Here is a 21302-nt window from a genome sequence, read left to right as displayed (position 1 = left end):
TTGCCACCCTTTGTATTAACAAGCCCCTTAAGTATGCCTTCAAGGAGTCCCAGACCACATCAGCCTCTGCCGTACCTATATTAATTTGAACATACTCCTTCAGGCTGTTCAATAGTTCTTGTGGTTCACCGAGTAACTCAAGCCAGTGTGGGCTAATTTTCCACTCCATTTTTCCTGATTACTAGTTCTAATGGTGAGTGGTCTGAGACCCCTCTTGGGCCATACTCTATTTCCTTCACCCTATTCGATAGTGCTTCATTGCCCATAGCCAAATCAATTCTGGACAAGGTGGCATAGGAGCTAGAGAAACAGGAATACTGCCGGGTCTGTGGGTGATGGATACGCCAGATATCTCTTAGCTCTGCCTCCTCCATAAACTGGGCCAACCGGCCTCCTCGTTCAGTATTTAAGTCAGATTTTGGGGGGGAATATATCGTACGCTCTATCAGGGACTTCATTGTAGTCACCCACTGCTATCAGAGGGATATCCGGTTTATCCAACATAAACTCGACTAATTTCTGTAGTACAGAAAAGTTAAAGGGGGGGGGTATATATGTTGACTAATACATAGGACCTGTTCTCGATAGTACAGGACAAAAAGATATACCGTCCCTGTTCGTCTATCCAGCTCTTTTCGCAGGAGAATAACAGCCCTTTCCCCACCAGTATGTTGACCCCCCCCCTTGAGTATGAGGAATGTACAGAGTGATAGCGGAACGGGAATTTCCATATACCCAATTGGGCCATAGTATCCCTGGTTAAACTCTTCTCCCTCTCACTCAGCTGCTTGCTCGGACCAAAATCTCTCCTGTTACTCATGGTATTTAAAGTGCTTAGGATGCTTGGGATACCCCCCTCCCCTAAGATACCCTCCCCCCACCACCCTCCCCACCCCTCCCCTACTAAGTACACCCCTCCCCTAACCCCCCCTTGCCCATTGGGGCTCCCTTTGGGGGCCTCACCTGTGACCTTACCACTCTTACCACTCTTACCCAATCTCATCACATCTACCATACTACTACTGCCCACCACACTCACCCCAGAAAGAATCTCTCCTCACCCCTCCCTTAAAAAAAAATGTAAGGCCCCGCTTCCCGGGAAAAACCCTGAAATACTTGTGATTACATGTCCAGCATGTCATTTTATATTAAATCTAAAAAGTGTAAAAGAAATAGTGTCTCAGAGTCCCAATAAGGAGCATTCGATTAACAATTAGCAATGTGTAAAACACAAGTGGAGAAAAAAAAGAAAGAGGGCCCCCCCCCCCAAGTTTAACGCAACGTGCACCATATATATATAAGAATAGTGGCCCAAAGGGCCCAACAAGCTCCCAAAGAGCTCCCAGACCTTGAATACCCAAGTCTAGCACAAAGTGTACCATTGTGATTAAATACAAAGTGAGAGATAATGACTCAAAGCCCAAGAAACAACTTTTCATTAACGTTATTAGCATGTGAAAAAAATTAAATAAAAGAAGGAAAACGGGGGGGGGGGGCAGAGAAGGAAGGCCTCCTGTACCAGGTTACTAAGTATTAAACCAACGACATATGTGTCATAATTGTGTTCAAACTAGTAACAAAAGAATAGTGCCACACCCCCCAAAAAAGAAAAAAGGGAGAAAAAAAAGGGGGGGGAGGAAAGGCAAATAATCATATAAATAAGTCTTATAAGTCCTTGCGGATGTCATCCAACCATTTTGTCACTTCTCCTGGCGTATTGAAAAAAAAAGTCCTGACCAGTGCTGTAACCCGTAGGCGAGCTGGGTACAATAGAGCATATACCACTTTATGCTGCTGCAGAGTGCGTTTAAGTGGCACAAATTCGGCTCTTCGTTTTTGTAGATCTGGGGAAAAGTCAGGATAAAACGAAACTCTAGCGCCATTATAGATAATATCCCCCTTCTCCCTGGCTTTTTGGAACAAGGTGACTTTGTCGGCATAGTTAAAGAATTTAAAGAGTAAGGATCTAGGGCGCCCACCTGGCTGCGGGGGTTTTGAAGGGACCCTATGGGCTCTTTCAATAGAAAAAAAAGGTGAAAAAGTAGCGGTATCAAAGATCTCTTCAAGCCACCCCTCCATAAATTGTATAGTGTCAGGGCCCTCACACCGTTCTGGAAGGCCAATCACACGGATATTACTCCTACGAATTCTGTTTTCCATTTCATCTAATTTGGATGATTGGAGGTTAGTTTTTTCCTGCAACTCTCATACTTTATTCTCCAATGTTACAACCCTTTCCAAAGTATTACTCATATCTTGGGACTGTTCTAAGCACGGGAAACATACGCTACTTTACAGGCATACTATAGACAACCCCCCCCCCCCCAGGCACGATATTTAAAAGAAAAATTTCACTTTTATTGTTTTACTTTAAGCATTATTAAAATCACTGCTCCCAAAAAACAGCAGTTTTTAAAACGTTTTTTTTTGCATTGATACATGTCCCCCGGGGCAGGACCCGGGTCCCCAAACACTTATGGCAATAACTTGCATATTAGCCTTTAAAATGAGCAATTTTGATTTTTCACGTTCGTGTCCCATAGACTTTAACGGTTTTCACGTGTTCGACCAAATTTTTTGCCTGTTCACATGTTATGCTGCAAACCGAACCGGGGGGTGTTCGGCTCATCCCTAATATACGGTGATTTGTTTTTGAGTAAATAAATGCAGCAGAATACATTTTGTCTACATTTATGAAGAAAAACTTATTTGTAAAGTTCTATAGCAGAAATTAAAGAAAACAAAAATGTTCAGTATTTTTCCATTTATACTGTATAGTAAAGAAATAAAAACACAATGGCAAACAGATACCACCAAAAGAAAGCTCTGTATTCTGGGAAAAAAAAAGATATCAAATAAATTTTATGAACAGTTTTATATGACTGAGTAATTGTCAACCAAAATCACAATGCTGAAACTTTAAAAAGATGGACCGGACTTGCTGTCCGGGGAAATGTTTTTATGTTTTAATGCTGTTAAAATCAGCAATGTTTGCTAGAAAATTACTTAGAACCCCCCAAACAGTAGATATTTTCTGAAATCAGAGGCGCTGGAGAATAAAATGGAGGCTCTTGTATGTTTTAAGTCACAAAATATTTATCAAATGCAGATTTTCAGAAAAAAAAAAGATACACAAAATTAATTTTAGCACATATAAAACACAATACATTTTTTTGTAAAATATAAGTGATTAGGTTGTGGCTTTGGAATAAATTACTGAAAAATATAAAAAAAATTCCAATGTATTCCCAATAAAAACCCAGGAAATAAAAATATATGTAGCTAAATTTCCTATGAAATGTACCAGTTGCCGACCACCTGAAGTACATATACTGCGGGCGGGTGACAGCTACATGCTAAGTGACATGCCTGTATTACTTAGCACATGTGTACTGGTGTGCAGTGCACCACTACAGTGACCACAAGACACAAATAGCCAGATTCAGAGAGACTTAGGCTGGCGTATCAGTAGATACGCCAGCCTAAGTCAGAATTTGCGTCGGCGCTAATTTAAGCGTATTCTGGTAACCAGATACACTTAAATTAGGCTCAGATACAAGCGGCGTAAGTGTCTTACACCCTCGTATCCTAAAGTGTAATTTTTAGGCTGACCGCTAGGTGGCGCTTCCATTGTGGTCGGCATAGAATATGTAAATCAGTAGATACGCCTATTCACGAACGTACGCCCGGCCGACGCAGTACAGATACGCCGTTTATGTAACGCATTAGCAAGCCTAAAGTTATTCCATCTTATAGATGGAGTAGTAATGTTAAGTATGGCCGCCGTTCCCGCGTCGAAATTCGAAAATTTTACGTTGTTTGTGTAAGTTGTCCGTGAATAGGGATTTACGTTGTTTACGTCCACGTTGAAATCAATAGGCCCGTACGGCGGACTTAGCCGCAATGCACACTGGGAAATGTAGGCGCACGGCGCATGCGCAGTTAAAAAAAAAACTCAATCACGTCGGGTCAAGCCTAATTATCATAAAACACGCCCCCTCAGCCAAATTTGAATTAGGCGCCCTTACGCCCGCCCTCTTTAGGCTACGCCGCCGTAACTTAGCAGGCAAGTACATTATGATTCATGTACTTGCCTCGCTAACTTACGGCGGCGTAGCCTAAATGCCATAAGCTACGCCGCCGCAAGTATGCGCTCGCCATCCTGAATCTAGCTAAACGTATTTCAGCTGCCAGGAACCATCCACTTTATCACAATGTCAACAAAGCTGTTATGAATGAATTCCATTCATAACAGCTGTAAATCCTGTAGTGATTTTCCCACAGCTATTACATGGTATCTGGGCCAGTCACAGCACCCTGTACCATGTGATAGCTGTGGGCCAATTACAACACACAATAGTTATAAACAAAACCCAGTCATGACAGTGCAAAACATTTCTGTAACAGCAAACCAAAGTGTCACAAAGTCTATCCCTGATCAAACCTCCTCCCTCCAATAGTAGTACAGTGTCACTGATGAAAGAATGTAAAACAAAGGAAAACAATTAAATGTGAAAAAAAATGTAACACAATACATTTTTTTTTTTAACATACTGTTCCCAGTCAGTGTCCCCAATCACTGCCTCTTCAGTCATATGATGGCGCTGTACTGCACTGGTGACAGTAAAAGAAAGAAAAATGTGAAGAAAAAAAACTGTTTAATTTCTTAATTTCCACAAAAAATTGTGATGAAACATTACAACTTCAAATAAACTTGCCATGCCTCTTAGGCCTCGTACACACGACCGGATCTGTCCGCTGAAACTGGTCCGCTGACCAGTTTCAGCAGACATGTTTGGTCGTGTGTACGTCCGACCGGACAATTTTCCGGCGGATCGGACAGGTTTCCAGCGGACAAATGTTTCTTAGCATGCTAAGAAACATGTCCGCTAGAGGCCTGTCCGTCGGACATGTTCGGTCGTCTGTACGACTCACCGGACATGTCCGCTCGGCCGAAAGCCCTCGCATGCGTCGAAGTGATTCGATGCATACGTGGAAGCATTGACCTTCCAGGGTCGCGCACATCGTCGCGGCGATGGCGCGGCCACGTCACCCGCGTATCCTGTCCGCGCGGATTTCGGTTTGATGGTGTGTACAGACATCAAACCGAAATCTCCCAGCGGACATGTCCGATGAAAACGGTCCGGCGGACCGTTTACATCGGACTGTCCCCTCGTGTGTACGAGGCCTTACTAAATACCTCAGACCTTTTGTGTACATTCCAAAAATAGGTCCTTTGGTGGGGTATTTGTACTGTCCCGGCATTTTAGGGGCCCCAAGAAATTAGATAGGCCATCAGTACATGAGGATGGATCCATTTTTAAATATACCAAAGCTTGTAGATGCTATAACTTTCACACAAACCAATTAATATGCATTTTTTTTTACATTTAGTAGAATTAATTTTGGTCAAACTTTATGAAGAAATTTTATTGGATATGTTTTATAGCAGAAAGTAGAAAATAGTGTTTTTTTTATTTTATTTTTTTCATTAATATAATAAAAAATAAGTAGCACTGTGCCAAATGGCAAAAAGAAAATGCTCTGGTCATGAAGGGTGTAAAACCTTCTGGAGGTAAGGTAGTTAAGGCCTTTTAGTCCCGAAAATCGGATGATTTGTACATTTGGGTAGACTACAAATGCTAAATGTATAATGTGCAGAACTGAGACATTGCCAAGAATTAAACGCTCTGGGACTCAAAGCAAAGGGTTTAGGGCAGAGGTTTCCAAACTGAGGCCCGGGGGCCGGATGTGGCCCTTTGCTTACCTTTATCAGGCCCTTGGGACACTATTCCTCTTGAAGATATGAGACAGTATTTCTTCTACACTAACAATGGGGCATAATTGCCATCACTGATACCAACAATGGGGCACTACTATTCCTACCATTGACCCCAAGAATGGGGCACTATTCCTTCCACTGACACCAACTACAGGGCCCTACTCCTTCCAATGACGGGGCACTATTTCTTCCCCTAATACCAACAATGGGGCAATATTCCTCCCACTATCACCAGTGATGGGGGATTCTTTAACCCCATTGACGCCAGGACATTGTCCTATTATATTGGCTACAGTCCGGCCCTCTTAAGGTCTTGAAGGACAGTAAACTGGCCCTTTATTCAGAAAGTTCGGAGAACCCTGGTTTAGGGAGAAAAAGGCCCGGGACTAAAATGGTTAATGATAGATTGGGCAAAATCAATAATAACATACATAGTGCATAGTTACACTTAACATCACACAATGTTTCCAGGGTCAAAAAGTGTTCACAATAAAAAAAGTCTACAAAAAAAAAAAAGGATCTGCTACCCCTTTAATAACTTCTTCCAGAGTTTCCTCACCGCAGCTGAAGCTTGTGAATCCTCTGATGTTTGATTATCCTGGAATTAACTGTAAAAGTTTTCTCACATTCAGAACATTGAAATGGCTTCTCTCCAGTGTGAATCCTCTGGTGTGTGATCAGAACTGACTTCCATGTAAAAGCTTTGTCACATTCAGAACACTTATATGGCTTCTCCTCAATGTGAATTTTCTGATGTCTGTTAAGCCCTTCCTTGTCTGTAAAAGCTTTGTCAAATTCAGAACACTCATAGGGCCTCTCTCCAGTGTGAGTCATCTGGTGTCTGATAAGTTCTTTCTTCTCTGTGAAAGTTTTTTTTTACATTCAGAACACTCATACCGCTTCTTTCACATGTGAATCATCTGGTGACTGATAAGGTGTGACTTTGTTTTATAAGCTTTGTTACATTCAGAACACTGATACGGCTTCTCTCCCGTGTGAACCCTCTGGTGTGTGATAAGATCTTTCTTTGTTGTAAAAGATTTGCCACATTCAGAACACTCATATGACTTCTCTCCAGTGTGAATCTTCTGGTGTGTGATAAGATTTGACTTGTGTGTAAAAGCTTTGTTACATTCAGAACACTGAAAAGGTTTCTCTCCAGTGTGAACCCTCTGGTGTATAATAAGCTCTTTCTTGGTATAAAAAGCTTTGTCACATTCATAACATTGATATGGCTTCTCTCCAGTGTGACTATTCTGGTGTCTGATAAGACTTAACTTATGTGTAAAAGCTTTGTCACATTCAGAACATTGATATCGCTTCTCTCCAGTGTGAGTCTTCTGGTGTGTGATAAGACTTGATTTCTGTGTAAAAGTTTTATCACATTCAGAACACTGAAAAGGTTTCTCTCCAGTGTGAACCCTCTGGTGTATAATAAGCTCTTTCTTGGTATAAAAAGCTTTGTCACATTCAGAACATTGATATGGCTTCTCTCCAGTGTGAATCTTCTGGTGTGTGATAAGATTTAACTTATATGTAAAAGCTTTGTCACATTCAGAACATTGATATGGCTTCTCTCCAGTGTGAGTCATCTGGTGTTTGATAAGACTTGATTTCTGTGTAAACGTTTTATCACATTCAGAACACTGAAAAGGTTTCTCTCCAGTGTGAACCCTCTGGTGTATAATAAGCTCTTTCTTGGTATAAAAAGCTTTGTCACATTCAGAACACTGAAAGGGTTTCTCTCCAGTGTGACCCCTCTGGTGTATGATAAGCTCTTTCTTGGTATAAAAAGCTTTGTCACATTCAGAACACTGATATGGCTTCTCTCCAGTGTGAATCTTCTGGTGTCTGATAAGACTTGACTTATATGTAAAAGCTTTGTCACATTCAGAACATTGATATCGCTTCTCTCCAGTGTGAACCTTCTGGTGTGTGATACGTTTTGCCTCCATTGTAAAACCTTTATCCCATTGCAAACAAGAAATATCTTCTGAAAGGACTCCTCTTATGTATACATGGGTTGGACTTTATTGTAAAGCCATTGTCACTTCCAGAACACTGAAATTACTTTTCTCTTGTTGTCCTCTGAGAATGGATCAATCTTGAAGAGGCTCCAAAACACTTACAACATTTAGACCACTGATATGTCTTGAATCCTGAGTGAATCTTCCAGTGAATTGCAAAAAAGACTTTCCGACACTCATATGGCTCGTTTCTCATCTGACTTATTTTTTAAGACAAGCCTGTCCAAAAAGTCGGTTCATCAATCCACCTATACAGGAAAAAAAAAAGTCAGAATTCTATATAAAGGATAAAATAAAGTTACTTTCTATGTTTTACATTCATTATTAAATATATCTTATATATAGAAGGAATATGTACAATATTATACATGTTTAAATATTTGTATTCTATTTTATTGGGGACAATCTATTATTCCCATTGGCTGGTAAAATTGAGAATTTATTACAATTTCCTGCACGAGAATCTAATTTATTTGTTCTAATTTAGAGCATTGTACTGCATAGTGATGGGGGGGGGGGGGTGCTTGGGATTGACTTGTGGGCACCTTTCGCAAATTCATTTAAAAATCCAAACATTGCCGATGTAAATATAAACCCCATTGAAGTCAATAGGAGGCAAATTCTGAAATCCCAAGTTACACTCACCAGTAACGTCTTTTCCAGAAGTCTTTCAAGACAACATCTGAGAGAGAGAGAGAAGACTCCTCCTCCCATTCCCAGGAAACACTGCATCTCCTAATCTTTTAAATGGATTGTATCCAGCTAGCCCCTCAGTTCATTCAGAGTACCTTTGGCCCAGTGCTGGGACAAGGTTATCCAGGACCTGGGGCTAAAATGGAAAACTGCCCCCCAGTCTATCATCCCCACCAATCCCCGATCCCTGTTAAGTAAAGAAGAGGGCAGGTTAATATACCTGCATGTGCCAAAATATTTGTAATGTTTGTAATATAATATTGCATAGTAACACAGGGGGGTAGTTTCAGATAGATTTGCGGATCTTTAGATCCGTGTAATCTATCTGATTTAAGATCCGCCGGCGCAAATTTGAGAGGCTAGTACAGTATTCAGAAATCACTTACCTCAAAACTTGCGCCGGCGGATCGGAAATCCCCCGGCGGAATTCAAATTCCACGGCTAGGGGGAGTGTAGTATTTAAATCAGGTGCATCCCCGCGCCGATTTAAATGAGCATGCGCCGCCGGCTAAATTTCCCAGCGTGCATTGTTCCAAATGGCGTCGCTAGGACGTCATTGGTTTTGGCGTGAACGTAAATGACCTCAATCAGTATTTGCGACTGACTTACGCAAACGACGTAAAAATTCAAAACTCGGCGCGGGAACGACGTCCATACTTAACATTGGCTGCGCCTCCTAATAGCAGGAGCAACGTTACGACGAAAACGACTTACGCAAACGACGTAAAAAACTACCGCCGGGCGCACGTACGTTTGTGAATCGGCGTAAGTAGGTAATTTTCATACTCTACGCTGAAAACTACGGGAGCGCCACCTAGCGGCCAGCGTGAGAATGCACCCTAAGATACGACGGCGTAAGAGACTTATGCCAGTCGTATCTTAGGCTAATGTCAGCGTATCTAGCTTTCTGAATACAAAAAGTAGTTACGCCAGCGCAGATTTGAATTTACGCAGCGTATCTATGGATACGCCGGCGTAAATTCTATCTGAATCTACCCCAATATTTTTTTACATCAGCCGACTGCAGGACTTTAGCCCACTGTCAGCTGAATACAGGTCATAGGAGTGCAGAAATAAGTGCACTCTGATGACCTACAGGGGTCCTTACACATGGGTATTCCATTCAGGTCCTCTCTCATTTTTTCAGGAGGACCTGATTGAAAGGTCCATGTAGCCCTATTAGGGGGACCTGATCAGAAGGTCCATGCAGCCCAAATCAGGGGGACCAGATCGGAAGGTCCATGCAGCCCAATCAGGGGACCCTAATTGGAAGGTCCATGCAGCCCTATCAGGAGGACCTGATCGGAAGGTCCTGCAGCCCAATCAGGGGGACCTGATCGGAATGTCCATGCAGCCCTATTAGGGGGACCTGATCGGAAGGTCCATGCTGCCCCTATTAGGGGATCTGATAGGAAGGTCCATGAAGCCCTATGGACAGGCTGATGTAAATGGACCTGTTTGCACCTCCCTAGCTCTGAATCCTTCCAGGTCTGGGGGGATTTTTTTTAAATCACGTCCTCTTCCATTTATCTGGACCTAAATGTGACACATCGGAGAAAGCCTGATGTAAACAGACAGTAAATAGACACTGGAGTCTGTTTTCATCCAGCCGCCCATAGAGCTGTCACAGGTCCTCCTGTGTCTCCTCCCACAAACAGAAACGGGGACAGATGTAAAAAACTGACATCCATCCTGTTCAGCTCTGATTCAGGAAGGGATCTGCTCATGGATCCTCTGCTGATTGAAGTGGGCTCCGTTCCGTTTCAGAGGATCCTTAGGGCTTGTTCACACATGTGTCTGGGGGAAGTAAAACCAGGTGATTGAGCCATGGTCTTACTGACCCCCTGTCTGAACACTAAACATACAACTGCTACCAGCTGTACACATGCCCCGGCCACGATGCTGTGCTTAAACAGAATGTTGCTGCCACTGAATGTGATAATGCAGTTCAATGGGGCTGCACCGCAACCGCTCTGCATGTGACTGTAGAGGGGTAGTACTGCAATGATCAGGTTAGGGGCCCATTCACACCAGGAAATGCATGGGAAATCGCATGGGAATGCTGTGCGGTTCCGATGCAATTTATATGCAGTTCTGTGCAGTGTGATTTCTGCCCCATTCATTTGAATGACCTTAAAATCGCACTGCACCAAAAGTATTGCATGTACTACTTTTTTGAGATGCATGACAACCACATTGCATGCTACCATGTGATCTGGTGTGGGTAAACACATTGGAGTGTCGTTATGGGCAGTGTGATTGGAATGCGGGAAGATCACACAGGAACGCGGCTTTTCCCGCACTGCATTCTAGTGTGAATGGGCCCTGAATCAGGCGATGAGGGGGGCAACATATCACCTCCTCTCCAACAGTTCTGGAAAAAGGATCCAAGCATGAATCACTTTTCATAGGAGCAACAGTCACACACTATAGCTGGCCATTAGACAGATCAAAATTTGGCTCGGTAGAATCCGGATGAATTTCTATCCATCTATAGGCAGGCTGGTTGTACTAAAGTTGATTTATCAACAAGCCAGTCTGTTTTTTTTTTTGGATGATCACTGCCGCAGGGTATATTCATTAGCAATAATCATTGTATAAATAAATAAATATTCCTGCGTTTATCCCTCCACCTCTCAATGTGAATAAACAAAGCAAGCCTAGCCGTTGATTGGCTAGGTTGGACGGATTAATAGCAGCACAGCCATTGGCTGGTGCTGTTGTCAATCACATCCCCGGGGGGCGGGGCCAAGTGATACATTCGGTGGCTATGGCCGCTGCTGTATCACGGTGTGCGCAGAGGTGGAGCTACGACAGCCAGGGACCCCAGAAGACGTGGATCGGGGCCCACTGTGTGAAAAATGACCCACACAGTGGAGGTAAGTATAACATGTTTTTTTTTTTTTTGTTTTTTTTCTATCTTAGTGTCGTATTAATAAACCGTTATTAAAAGTAGGTGCGCCATCTAATACATGTGTAACGCCTTTCCAGACTCTGGGAGGTTACCATTTCCTGGTGCTGGACAACGTGTTTCTGAGGCTTCGTTCGGTCAGAGGGAGAGCGGGGGAGAAGGTGGCCGGCTGACCGATGCCTTTAAAAATGTTTTACTCCTCAGCACCCAGGGCTGAGAGGTTCAAGCAACCATTGCAGCATTTGCATTATATGGTGCAGGAATATCTAGGGGCAAGAGCAGACTTGGAGACATTTCCAACAGAGCATCCACTGGGTTACTGGCTCTTGAGGGTGGACCATTGGCCAGAACTTGATCAATATGCAATCAAGCTACTGACCTGTCCTACAACCAGAGGGGTAGATTCAGGTAGTTTTGCGCAGTTTTTACGGAGGCGCAGCGCACCGTTTTGCCGCTGCGCCTCCACAAATTACCTGCACTGCCCTTGATTCACGGAGCAGTAGCTCCGTAAATTGCGTGGGCGCTCCGGCAAAATGCCCGGCGTAAGCGCACGCAATTTAAATGATCCCGTAGGGGGCGTGGATCATTTAAATTAGGCGCGTTCCCGCGCCGAGCGTAGTGCGCATGCTCCGTCGGGAAACTTTCCCGATGTGCATTGCGGTAAATGACGTCGCAAGGACGTCATTTGCTTCAAAGTGAATGTGAATGGCGTCCAGCGCCATTCACGATTCACTTATGCAAACAACGTAAATTTCAAATTTTGCGACGCGGGAACGACGGGTATACGTAGCATTGGCTGCCCCTGCTAATAGCAGGGGAAGCCTTACACAAAAACCGACGTACGCAAACGACGTAAACTGCGTACGCAGGGCTCGCGTAGGGTTGTGAATCGGCGTTAGTAATGCAATTTGCATACTATACGCTGACCACAACGGGAACGCCACCTAGCGGCCTGCGTAAGAATGCAGCCTAAGATATGACGGCATAAGGAGCCTTATGCCAGTCATTTCTTAGGCTGCAGTCGGCGTAACGAGGTTCCTGAATCAGGAGCATTCGTAACGCCGGCGCAAGTAAGCAATTGCGCTGCGTAACTATGGTTACGCAGACGCAATTGCTCTTTGAATCTACCCCAGAGTTCTTTCTGACCACACATTAAGTGCTGCTGGAGGGTTTGTAAATGATCAAAGAGTGCGCCTGTCCACAGACTCCATTGATAGGCTCACATTCATAAAAATGAATCAGTCCTGGATCAGCAGCTATCAAGCACCTGATGCTGATTTAACTGATTAAATTTGCTAGGGACCTGGGATCCCTTGAAGACTGCCTATCCTATTCCTGAATCCTGATGCTAGCTTCCAACAATATTTTAGGTTTAGGGCACCACCACCACCCAAGGCCTAATTTGTCTGCCCTGTTTAACAGGGGCATGTAATTACAATGTTTTAAATAATTTTTAACAGCAGGGCCCTTTCCTGCACCCAAAAAGAGTAACTGTGAGGGATTACAATTGTTTGGTACCACCAACACCTAATGCCGCGTACAGACGGTCGTTTTTTGTGATGAAAAAAAAAACGACGTTTTTGAAAACGTCATTTAAAATGATCGTGTGTGGGAGAAAACGTCGTTTTATGTCTTCTGAAAAACTACAAAAAAAAATTCGAACATGCTCGAATTTTTTGTGTCGTTTTTCAAAACGTCGTTTTTTGATTCACAGAAATTGACCGTGTGTACCAAAAAAACGGACGTTAAAAACGACGTTTTAAACCCGCGCAATGCCCAGAAGCTAGTTTCAATGGAAAAAAGTGGTGAGAAACGTAACCGCGCTTTGCTAGAGCATTGTGAAAAAACGATGGTGTGTAGGCAACGTCGTTTTTGAAAATGATGTTTCAAAAACGGTTGTTTTATTTCATGATTTAAAACGTCGGTTTTTTTTTATCACAAAAAACGACCGTCTGTACGCGGCATAAGGCCCAATTTTTCTGCAGAGTATATAGTGCAGTGTACAATATATAATACAGTGTATTGAAGCCCTTTGGGTCTGGTATAGATTTTAAGGGGAACTCCACACCATTTTTTTTAAAACAGCGTTGGGTTCCCCCAAAATCCAAACCTGTCCCTTTGGGTCTGGTATGGTTTTTAAGGGGAACTCCACGCCAAAATTGAAAAATTTAACAAGAGGGACCCCAGATCCCACCCCCCTATATGAATAGGTATGGGGTACATTGTGGGAGGTGCTCTGTGTTGTACTCTCGCCTCCTGTCAGAAGAGCGCTCCTCCATACAGCACATGAGACAGGATCGCTGTTAGTGCAAATCGCATTGCACTGTACACACACAGTTTTATTACCGCCCCCCATCCACATTTCCTGCTTCTGGCAGGTGGGCACCCCTTGGAGGAGATAGGGGGTGATAATCAAAGTGTGTGTGTACAGAGCAATGCAATCTGAGTGATCCTGTCTCATGTGCGGTATGGATGAACACTCTCTGACAGCGACGGTGAGAGCGCAACACATCACACCTCCTCCTGGCTTTGTAGTGACTTGTGGTGACTTCCTCCTGTAAGTTGGCGGAGGGGGATGGATGACTATCTGTACTGGGAAATGTAATGGGGATTTGGGGAGCGGGATATGTTCAAGAAGGAAAAATGGGGGGGGGGGAAGTGCTAGGAGCAGGGTTGAGGGTGTTGAGCCAAGATAGGGGATGTTTGTGCTAGAGGGGGTGGGAGATTAGTGCTGGGGGGGATTTGGGTGGGGGGGGGATTTGGTAATAGGGGGGTTGTGCTAGGAGGAGGGATTTGTGAGAATTTTTCCTTAGGAGGGGAGGGTGTGGGGGGGCTTGAGAAGGTGATTTGGAGGGGGACTGAAGAAAGATTTGTGCTGGAGAGAGATGGGTTGTGCCAGGAGGGGGTGGGGGAATGTTGGCTTATAGGTGGAATTGGAGGGGATTTTAGCTGGGAAGGGGGATTTGGAGGAGAAGATTTGTGCTAGGAGGGGAATTGAGGTGGGATTTGAGCTGGGGGGGCAAAGATTTGTACTGGGAGGGGATTTGAACTGGGAGTTGGTGGAATATGTACTGTACACATTATTGTTTGGGGAGAATTTTGGCTTGAAGTTGGAATTTATTAGCCGGATTCAGAAAGACTTACGACGGCGTATCAGTAGATACGCCGTCGTAAGTCCAAATGAGCGCCGTCATATATTCAAGCATATTCTGGAAACCAGATACGCCTAAATTTGGCCAAGATACGACCGACGTAAGTCTCCTACGCCGTTGTATCTTGGCTACTGGGATTTACGCGTCGAATATGTAAATGAGCAAGATACGCCAATTCACGAACATACGTACGCCCGTCGCAGTAAGCTACGCCGTTTACGTTAGACATACGCCGGCGTAAAGATAAACCACCAAAAAGATGGCGCAGCCTATGCAAGGTATGGACGACGGAACAGCCGTCGTATTTTACGTCGTTTGCGTAAGTGTACGTGAATGGGGCTGGGCGTAGGTTACGTTCACGTCAAAAGCATTAAGTATTTGGCGACGTGATTCTGAGCATGTGCGCGCATGCGCCGTACCAACGGCCCTCATTTACATGGGGTCACGTTAATTTAAATGAAGCCCGCCCACTACATGCCTACTTTGAATTAGGGCGGGGTTACCGCCGGGCCATTTGCGCTACGCCGCCGTAACTTAGGGAGCAAGTGCTTTGTGAATACTGGCCTTGCCTCACTATGTTACGTCAGCGTAGTGCAAATGGGATGCGCTACGCCGAACTAAAGATGCGCCCGTCTCTGTGAATCTGGCTATATGTGTTTTTTTTATGTATGATGGAATGTTTGTGCCCACTAATAATGATTTTCGTGTATTTTTACTGAAAATATTGTTTTGATATTGTTGCGGGGGGCATCAGGTAGGCTGTACAGGGCCCTACAATATCTAACAGTGGCCTTGCCACCAGTGGTGGCCCGTCCATTAGGGTCGCGCGGGCGATGCCCCCCCCTATCCATGCATTCGGCCCCCTAATCTACATTTGGGGCGTCGAAAGCATGGATTTTAATGGGGGGGGGGTGGAGGAAGCGATTAGAGCCTGAGGGTCTAATAGGCTTTAAAAAAAGGGTGGGCGTGTGGTGCAGAGCACTGCTCTCTGAGCCCACTCAATTGTGTCATAATAGCAAATTAATATTCTCAATTGTCACACTGATCCTCCGCCCGTCCAATCAGGAAGCGGGTTGTGAGAACCGTTACCCAATTGCCTGAAAGGACAAGCAATCTTATTGGACGCCTAGGCAGAGGAGACTCCCCCTTCGCCACGCTGCCCACCTGGAACTTAGATGGGGTAAGTGCTGGACAACTGACCGACCACGAGACCCAACCGAGTGGGAGCCGTTGCCACTGCCTGCTACTAGGGATGAGCTTTGTGTTCGACTCGAACACCGTCTGTTCGTACATTCGACGAAATTCGAACACAACGGGTCGTTCGCGCCAAATTCGAGTGACGCGCAACGGCCCATAATTCACTGCGGCATTGCGCGCTGATAATTGGTCAAGCATGCACTATGACCCTGCATGCTTGGCCAATCACAGTGTGCAAAAAACGGAGAGCCATAATTGGCCAAAGCCAGGATGGCTTTGGCCAATTATGTCTCAGGGGGTTTAGTACACGCCCCACACTATATAAGGCCGCCTGCAAGTCGGCCGCGTGTAGTGTGTTGCGGCGTTGTTAAAGAAAGAACAGACAGTCAGTCAGTTAGAGAGAGAGAGAGAGACACAGTGTATTTTCTACCAGATAGATAGATAGTGATATAAACATATTCGCCAGCACACCAAGGATCATTTAACCACTTAAGCCCCGGACCAAATTGCTGCCTAAAGACCCAAGGGGTTTTTACAGTTCGGGACTGCGTCGCTTTAACAGACAATTGCGCGGTCGTGCGACGTGGCTCCCAAACAAAATTGGCGTCCTTTTTTCCCCACAAATAGAGCTTTCTTTTGGTGGTATTTGATCACCTCGGCGGTTTTTATTTTTTGCGCTATAAACAAAAATAGAGCGACAATTTTGAAAAAAATGCAATTTTTTTTACTTTTTGCTATAATAAATATCCCCCAAAAACATATATAATTTATTTTTTTTTCCCTCAGTTTAGGCCGATACGTATTCTTCTACCTATTTTTGGTTAAAAAAATCGCAATAATCGTTTATCGGTTGGTTTGCCGCAAAATTTTTAGCGTTACAAAATAGGGGATAGTTTTTTTTGCATTTTTTTTTTTTTTTACTACTAATGGCCGGCGATCACAGCGATTTTTTTCGTGACTGCGACATTATGGCGGACCACTTCGGACAATTTTGACACATTTTTGGGACCATTGTCATTTTCACAGCAAAAACTGCATTTAAATTGCATTCTTTATTGTGGAAAATGACAGTTGCAGTTTGGGAGTTAAACACAGGGGCGCTGTACCATTTAGTGTTCACTTTGTGTGTGTTTACTAGTGTAGGGGGGTGTGGCTGTAGGACTGACACCATCGATCGAGTCTCCCTAATAAATGGGATCAACCCGATCGATGCGCCGCCACAGTGAAGCACAGGGAAGCCGTGGTTTACATACGGCTCTCCCCCGTTCTTCAGCTCGGGGAGCGATCGACGACGGAGCGGCTAAAAACAAATAGCCCGCGCCGTCGTCCTGGATCGCTCCCCGAGCGGACCCGACCTCCGCATGTACCGGGGGGGGGTCCCGATCGGACCCCCGACCCACGTCTAGCAGAGGACGTACAGGTACGTGATTGTGCCTGTCCGTGCCATTCTGCTGACGTAAATGTACATGAGGAGGTCGGGAAGTGGTTAAAAAAACGTCCAAAATTTTTTAATGCATAATCTAGCGATCAAAAAGCAAACGTTTCGAGGTCGCACAGGACCCTCTTCATCAGGCCAAAAGATACAAACTCAATGCAACACACAGATATATATAGAAGACTGTCACCAATAAAGTCATGTGAAAGTAAAACCCACCCATCCCAATCACCTCCTCCCCCTCCCCTCCCCCCAAATCCGGAACCTTCATTGATCATCGGGCAGATTCACAAACAGATACGACGGTGGATCTACAGATCCCACATCGTATCTCTGACTTACACTGGTCCTATCTATGCGCCTGATTCATAGAATTAGTTACGCATAGATAGGGCTAGATCCGACAGTGTTACACTGTGTTACACTGTCGGATCTTATTTTCGATTTAAAAATGGCGTTGGGGGCGTTCCCGCTGATTTACGATAAATAATATGTACTTTGACCCTTATTTTTATTTTATTTTTATATTTATTTTTATTTCTATTTTTATATTTTATTTATTTATTTTTATTGTTGTGTTTTTCAACATTTTTCACTTCACAACGTTATTGATTGGATTAAGTTATTAATGAACTGCACCCCTACATGGTTGGATTTCGTTGTACCTGGACCTCTTCAGCACTGTGCCCTCGATTAAGGACTATTCAACAATATTGTTTACTGGTATATTAGTGTCACTCCCCTTTTTTGGACTTTCCCCACCCATTTTTTGTACTTGTATATGTATGTGGTTATATGCACACACACACTAATTTGTATAACACTTTACAGCGCAAATATTTCACTTGTTACAATATGTAAGTCAGCGAGATACGCAAATTCACGAACGTACGCGGACCCGTCGCAGTGTTCTTACGTCGTTTCCGTAGCGGTTTTCCGTCGTATACTTACCCCTTCTTTTATCAGGCGCAGCCAATGTTAAGTATAGCCGGCGTTCCCGCTCACGTCGCAACCACTGACGTCCTAGTGACGTCAGTGGGAGCAATGCACGCCGGGAAATTCCCCGGACGGCGCCTGCGCATTTAAATCGGCGCGGGAATGCGCCTGATTTAAATAGTACACTCCCTAGCCGCGGAATTTGAATTCCGCCGGGGGATTTAGGATCCGCCGTCACAAGTTTGGAGGGAAGTTGTTTGTGAATTAGCCACTTGCCTCCTAAACTTGCGGGAGCGGATCTTAATTCACGTAGAACAAGCGGATCTATAGATCCGCTGCGCTACGTGAATCTGGCCCATAATGTGTAAGTACCTACTTGTTACCAGCTGCTTGTAAATCGTCAGAACTGCAGCAGTATGTACAACGAGTATGGGGTGCCGAAAACCTACCCCCCGCTGTGCTCGCGATCGCAGTGCCGATCGCACGACTGATGTGTTACACATTCCAGTGAGATCACCATCGGTCAATCCCATCACACTTGTATCCGGGCTGCGGGTGCCGACAGTCTACCCCCCGCTATATCGAGCTATATCGATGTACACCCTGTCAAAACCTGCCCAAAGGTCTAAGTTGATGGGGTCATCGTCCATATATAGCAAAATGCACAATGTCTACATTGTCAACATGAAAGAAGAAAACAAAAATACAGCTTAAAAGAAGCCCAAGGGGCTTGGAAAAGATCAATGGTATAGGCAATACCATATGGGGTGTCATCCATAATAAGCAATGGCAAAGCTAAAACTAGCATTTAAATCCAGTACGGCCAGCGTAAATATGCGCCGGCGTAGGAAAGTTACGTCGGTCGGATGAAGCCTATTTTCAGGCGTATCTAGTTCTGTGGGCATGGCGCACAGATACGACGGCGCATAGTTACACTTACGCGTCGTATATCGAGATACGTCGGCGTAAGTGTTTTGTGAATCCGGGCCACAGATCTTACATACAATCTGGTGAACTCGAACGGTTAGGGAGCAGTCTAGTAACATACAACATGGTGACGGGGAGGAAATGGGTGAACAGGGAGGCAGTTGGGGTGACAGGGAAGTGGGGTGGACAAGTGGGAAGTGAGTGGTAAATGGCAGGGGAAAAATGTCCGTTATCTGTGGTCAGTGGGGCTGGGGGATATTCAATGAACGGAAATGTTGGACATTAGTGATTTTATAGGAAAAATGGGAATATAGGTATTCAGTAGAGAAAAAGGGGCAGTGGTGCTCAGTGGGCTGATAGAGGGGTGGACAGGGGGGCAGTTGGGGGGAAAGAGGGGCAGATGGGGGAAATAGTTGGGGGAGTTAGTGGTATTCAGTGAGAGATGTATACCTGGGTGATGGTGTCCTGGTCGGGAGGGTGATGTGGGTCTCCTCTGATGAGTCTTCTATGGTTGGGGTCCTCTCGGATGGTCCCTCTTGGCTCCTCTGATGAGTCTTCTATGGTTGGGGTCCTCTCGGATCCACAATCAGGGGAAAGTTCTCCTCCGTGTCCCCGATGGAAGATGGAGGCTTCTTGTCCTGGCTGAGAGGTGTGAGGGAAGTTCTGTGTCTGCACTACGTATCTGGGAAGACTCCAATCACATTGTGAGCCAGCTTCCTCACAGGGGGCCCCTCCCCTACAGATGTCATGGTGCCATGCTGACTACAAACACAGAGAGAGGGGGACTCACATTTCACTGCCATGTGCTTCTCATTCACTACAACCTAAGGAGAGCCCCTCCCCCCTTTAACAACTTGACCCCCCCGGCTTTTTTGGCACTTGTTGTTTACAAATCTAAATCCGCACGTTTTGGTAGAAAATGACTTAAAATGTATAATGTTTGGGAGTTCTATTTTTAGCAGAGACCCTAGAGAATAAATGGTGATCATTACAATCACACAGTATTTGTGTAGCGGTTTTGCAGATGCAATTTTTTGTGGAAAAAACACAATAGTTACCCCAATTCTTTTGTATAATGTGAAAGATGATGTTACACCGAGTAAATAGATATCCAACATGTAACGCTTTATAATTGCGCACACTCCTGGAATGGCGACAAACTATGGTACTTAAAAACCACCATAGGCAATGCTTTAAACGCCTTTACAGGTTACCAGTTATGAGTTACAGAGGAGGTCTGTTGGTAGAATTATTTCTCTCACTCTGACGATCGCAGTGAGACCTCACATGTGTGGTGCGATCGCTGTTTACATAGGTGTGCGGGACCAACGTGCGCGTTTTGCATTTGCATGTGAGCATGGGGGGGATGGGGGGCACTTTAAATCAGGGGCTGTTGTGGCTTGGGCTCTCAATCCCTTCCAAACCACTCTCCCTCTCGTCTCCGTACTCCTCTCACCCTCGTCTCCGCACTCCTCTCGCCCTTGTCTCCACACTCCTCTCGCCCTCGTCTCCACACTCCTCTCGCCCTTGTCTCCACACACCACTCGCCCTCGTCTCCGCACTCCTCTCCCTCTCGTCTCCGCACTCCTCTCGCCCTTGTCTCTGCACTCCTCTCACTCTCATCTCCGCACTCCACTCGCACTCGTCTCCGCACTCCTCTAGCCCTCGTCTCCGCACTGCTCTTGACCTTGTCTCCGCACTCCTCTCGCCCTCTTCTCCACACACCTCTAGCCTTGTCTCCGTACTCCTCTCACCCTCGTCTCCGCACTCCTCTCACGCTCGTCTCCATACTCCTCTCATCCTCGTCTCCGCACTCCTCTCACAATTTTTTTAACACTGTAACTTTAAGCATTTGTGAGCAGGGAGGGATGGGGGCTCATTAAATCAGGGGCTGTTGTGACTTGAGCTCTCTCTCTCCCTTCTGAACCACTTTAGCCTCCTCTCCCTCTCGTCTCAGCACTCCTCTCCCTCTCGTCTCCGCACTCCTCTCACCCTTCTCCCTCCGCCCTTTTTTCCTGGGCTCCAGACTGCCCCTCCTCCTATTTTTGCAGGACATGCTGGGGCTTAAGTTTTTCTTTAATTGATGAAAATAGAGCCATAGTCTTCTGGGACTACATGTCCCATGGTCCCCTTGTTCTGGCTCCTCATTGGTCCATGGCTGCAGCCAAATGGGAGGCAGGAGAAATCAGAGTGGGTGGTGATTCCTGCCCTGTACTGCTTGATGGAAGAAGGGGGGTGAGCG

General features: G+C 45.1%; 1 protein-coding gene across 1 annotated transcript; it reads right to left on the bottom strand.

The window, feature by feature from the left end:
- Positions 1-6669: 6669 nt before the first annotated feature.
- LOC120928405 (zinc finger protein 84-like) lies at positions 6670-19765 on the bottom strand. Its single transcript, XM_040339507.1, has 2 exons — positions 19511-19765; positions 6670-8057 (listed from the first exon to the last, which is right to left on the bottom strand). The coding sequence occupies exon 2, from the start codon at positions 7735-7737 to the stop codon at positions 6688-6690; it is 1050 nt and encodes a 349-aa protein (XP_040195441.1). The 5' UTR covers positions 7738-8057; positions 19511-19765; the 3' UTR covers positions 6670-6687.
- Positions 19766-21302: the final 1537 nt, after the last annotated feature.

Source organism: Rana temporaria, chromosome 2 (genome assembly GCF_905171775.1).
Source record: "Rana temporaria chromosome 2, aRanTem1.1, whole genome shotgun sequence".
NCBI classification, from domain to species: Eukaryota; Metazoa; Chordata; class Amphibia; order Anura; family Ranidae; genus Rana; species Rana temporaria.
Note: the sequence above shows the minus strand (reverse complement) of the source record. Positions and strands in the feature narration are given on the sequence as shown.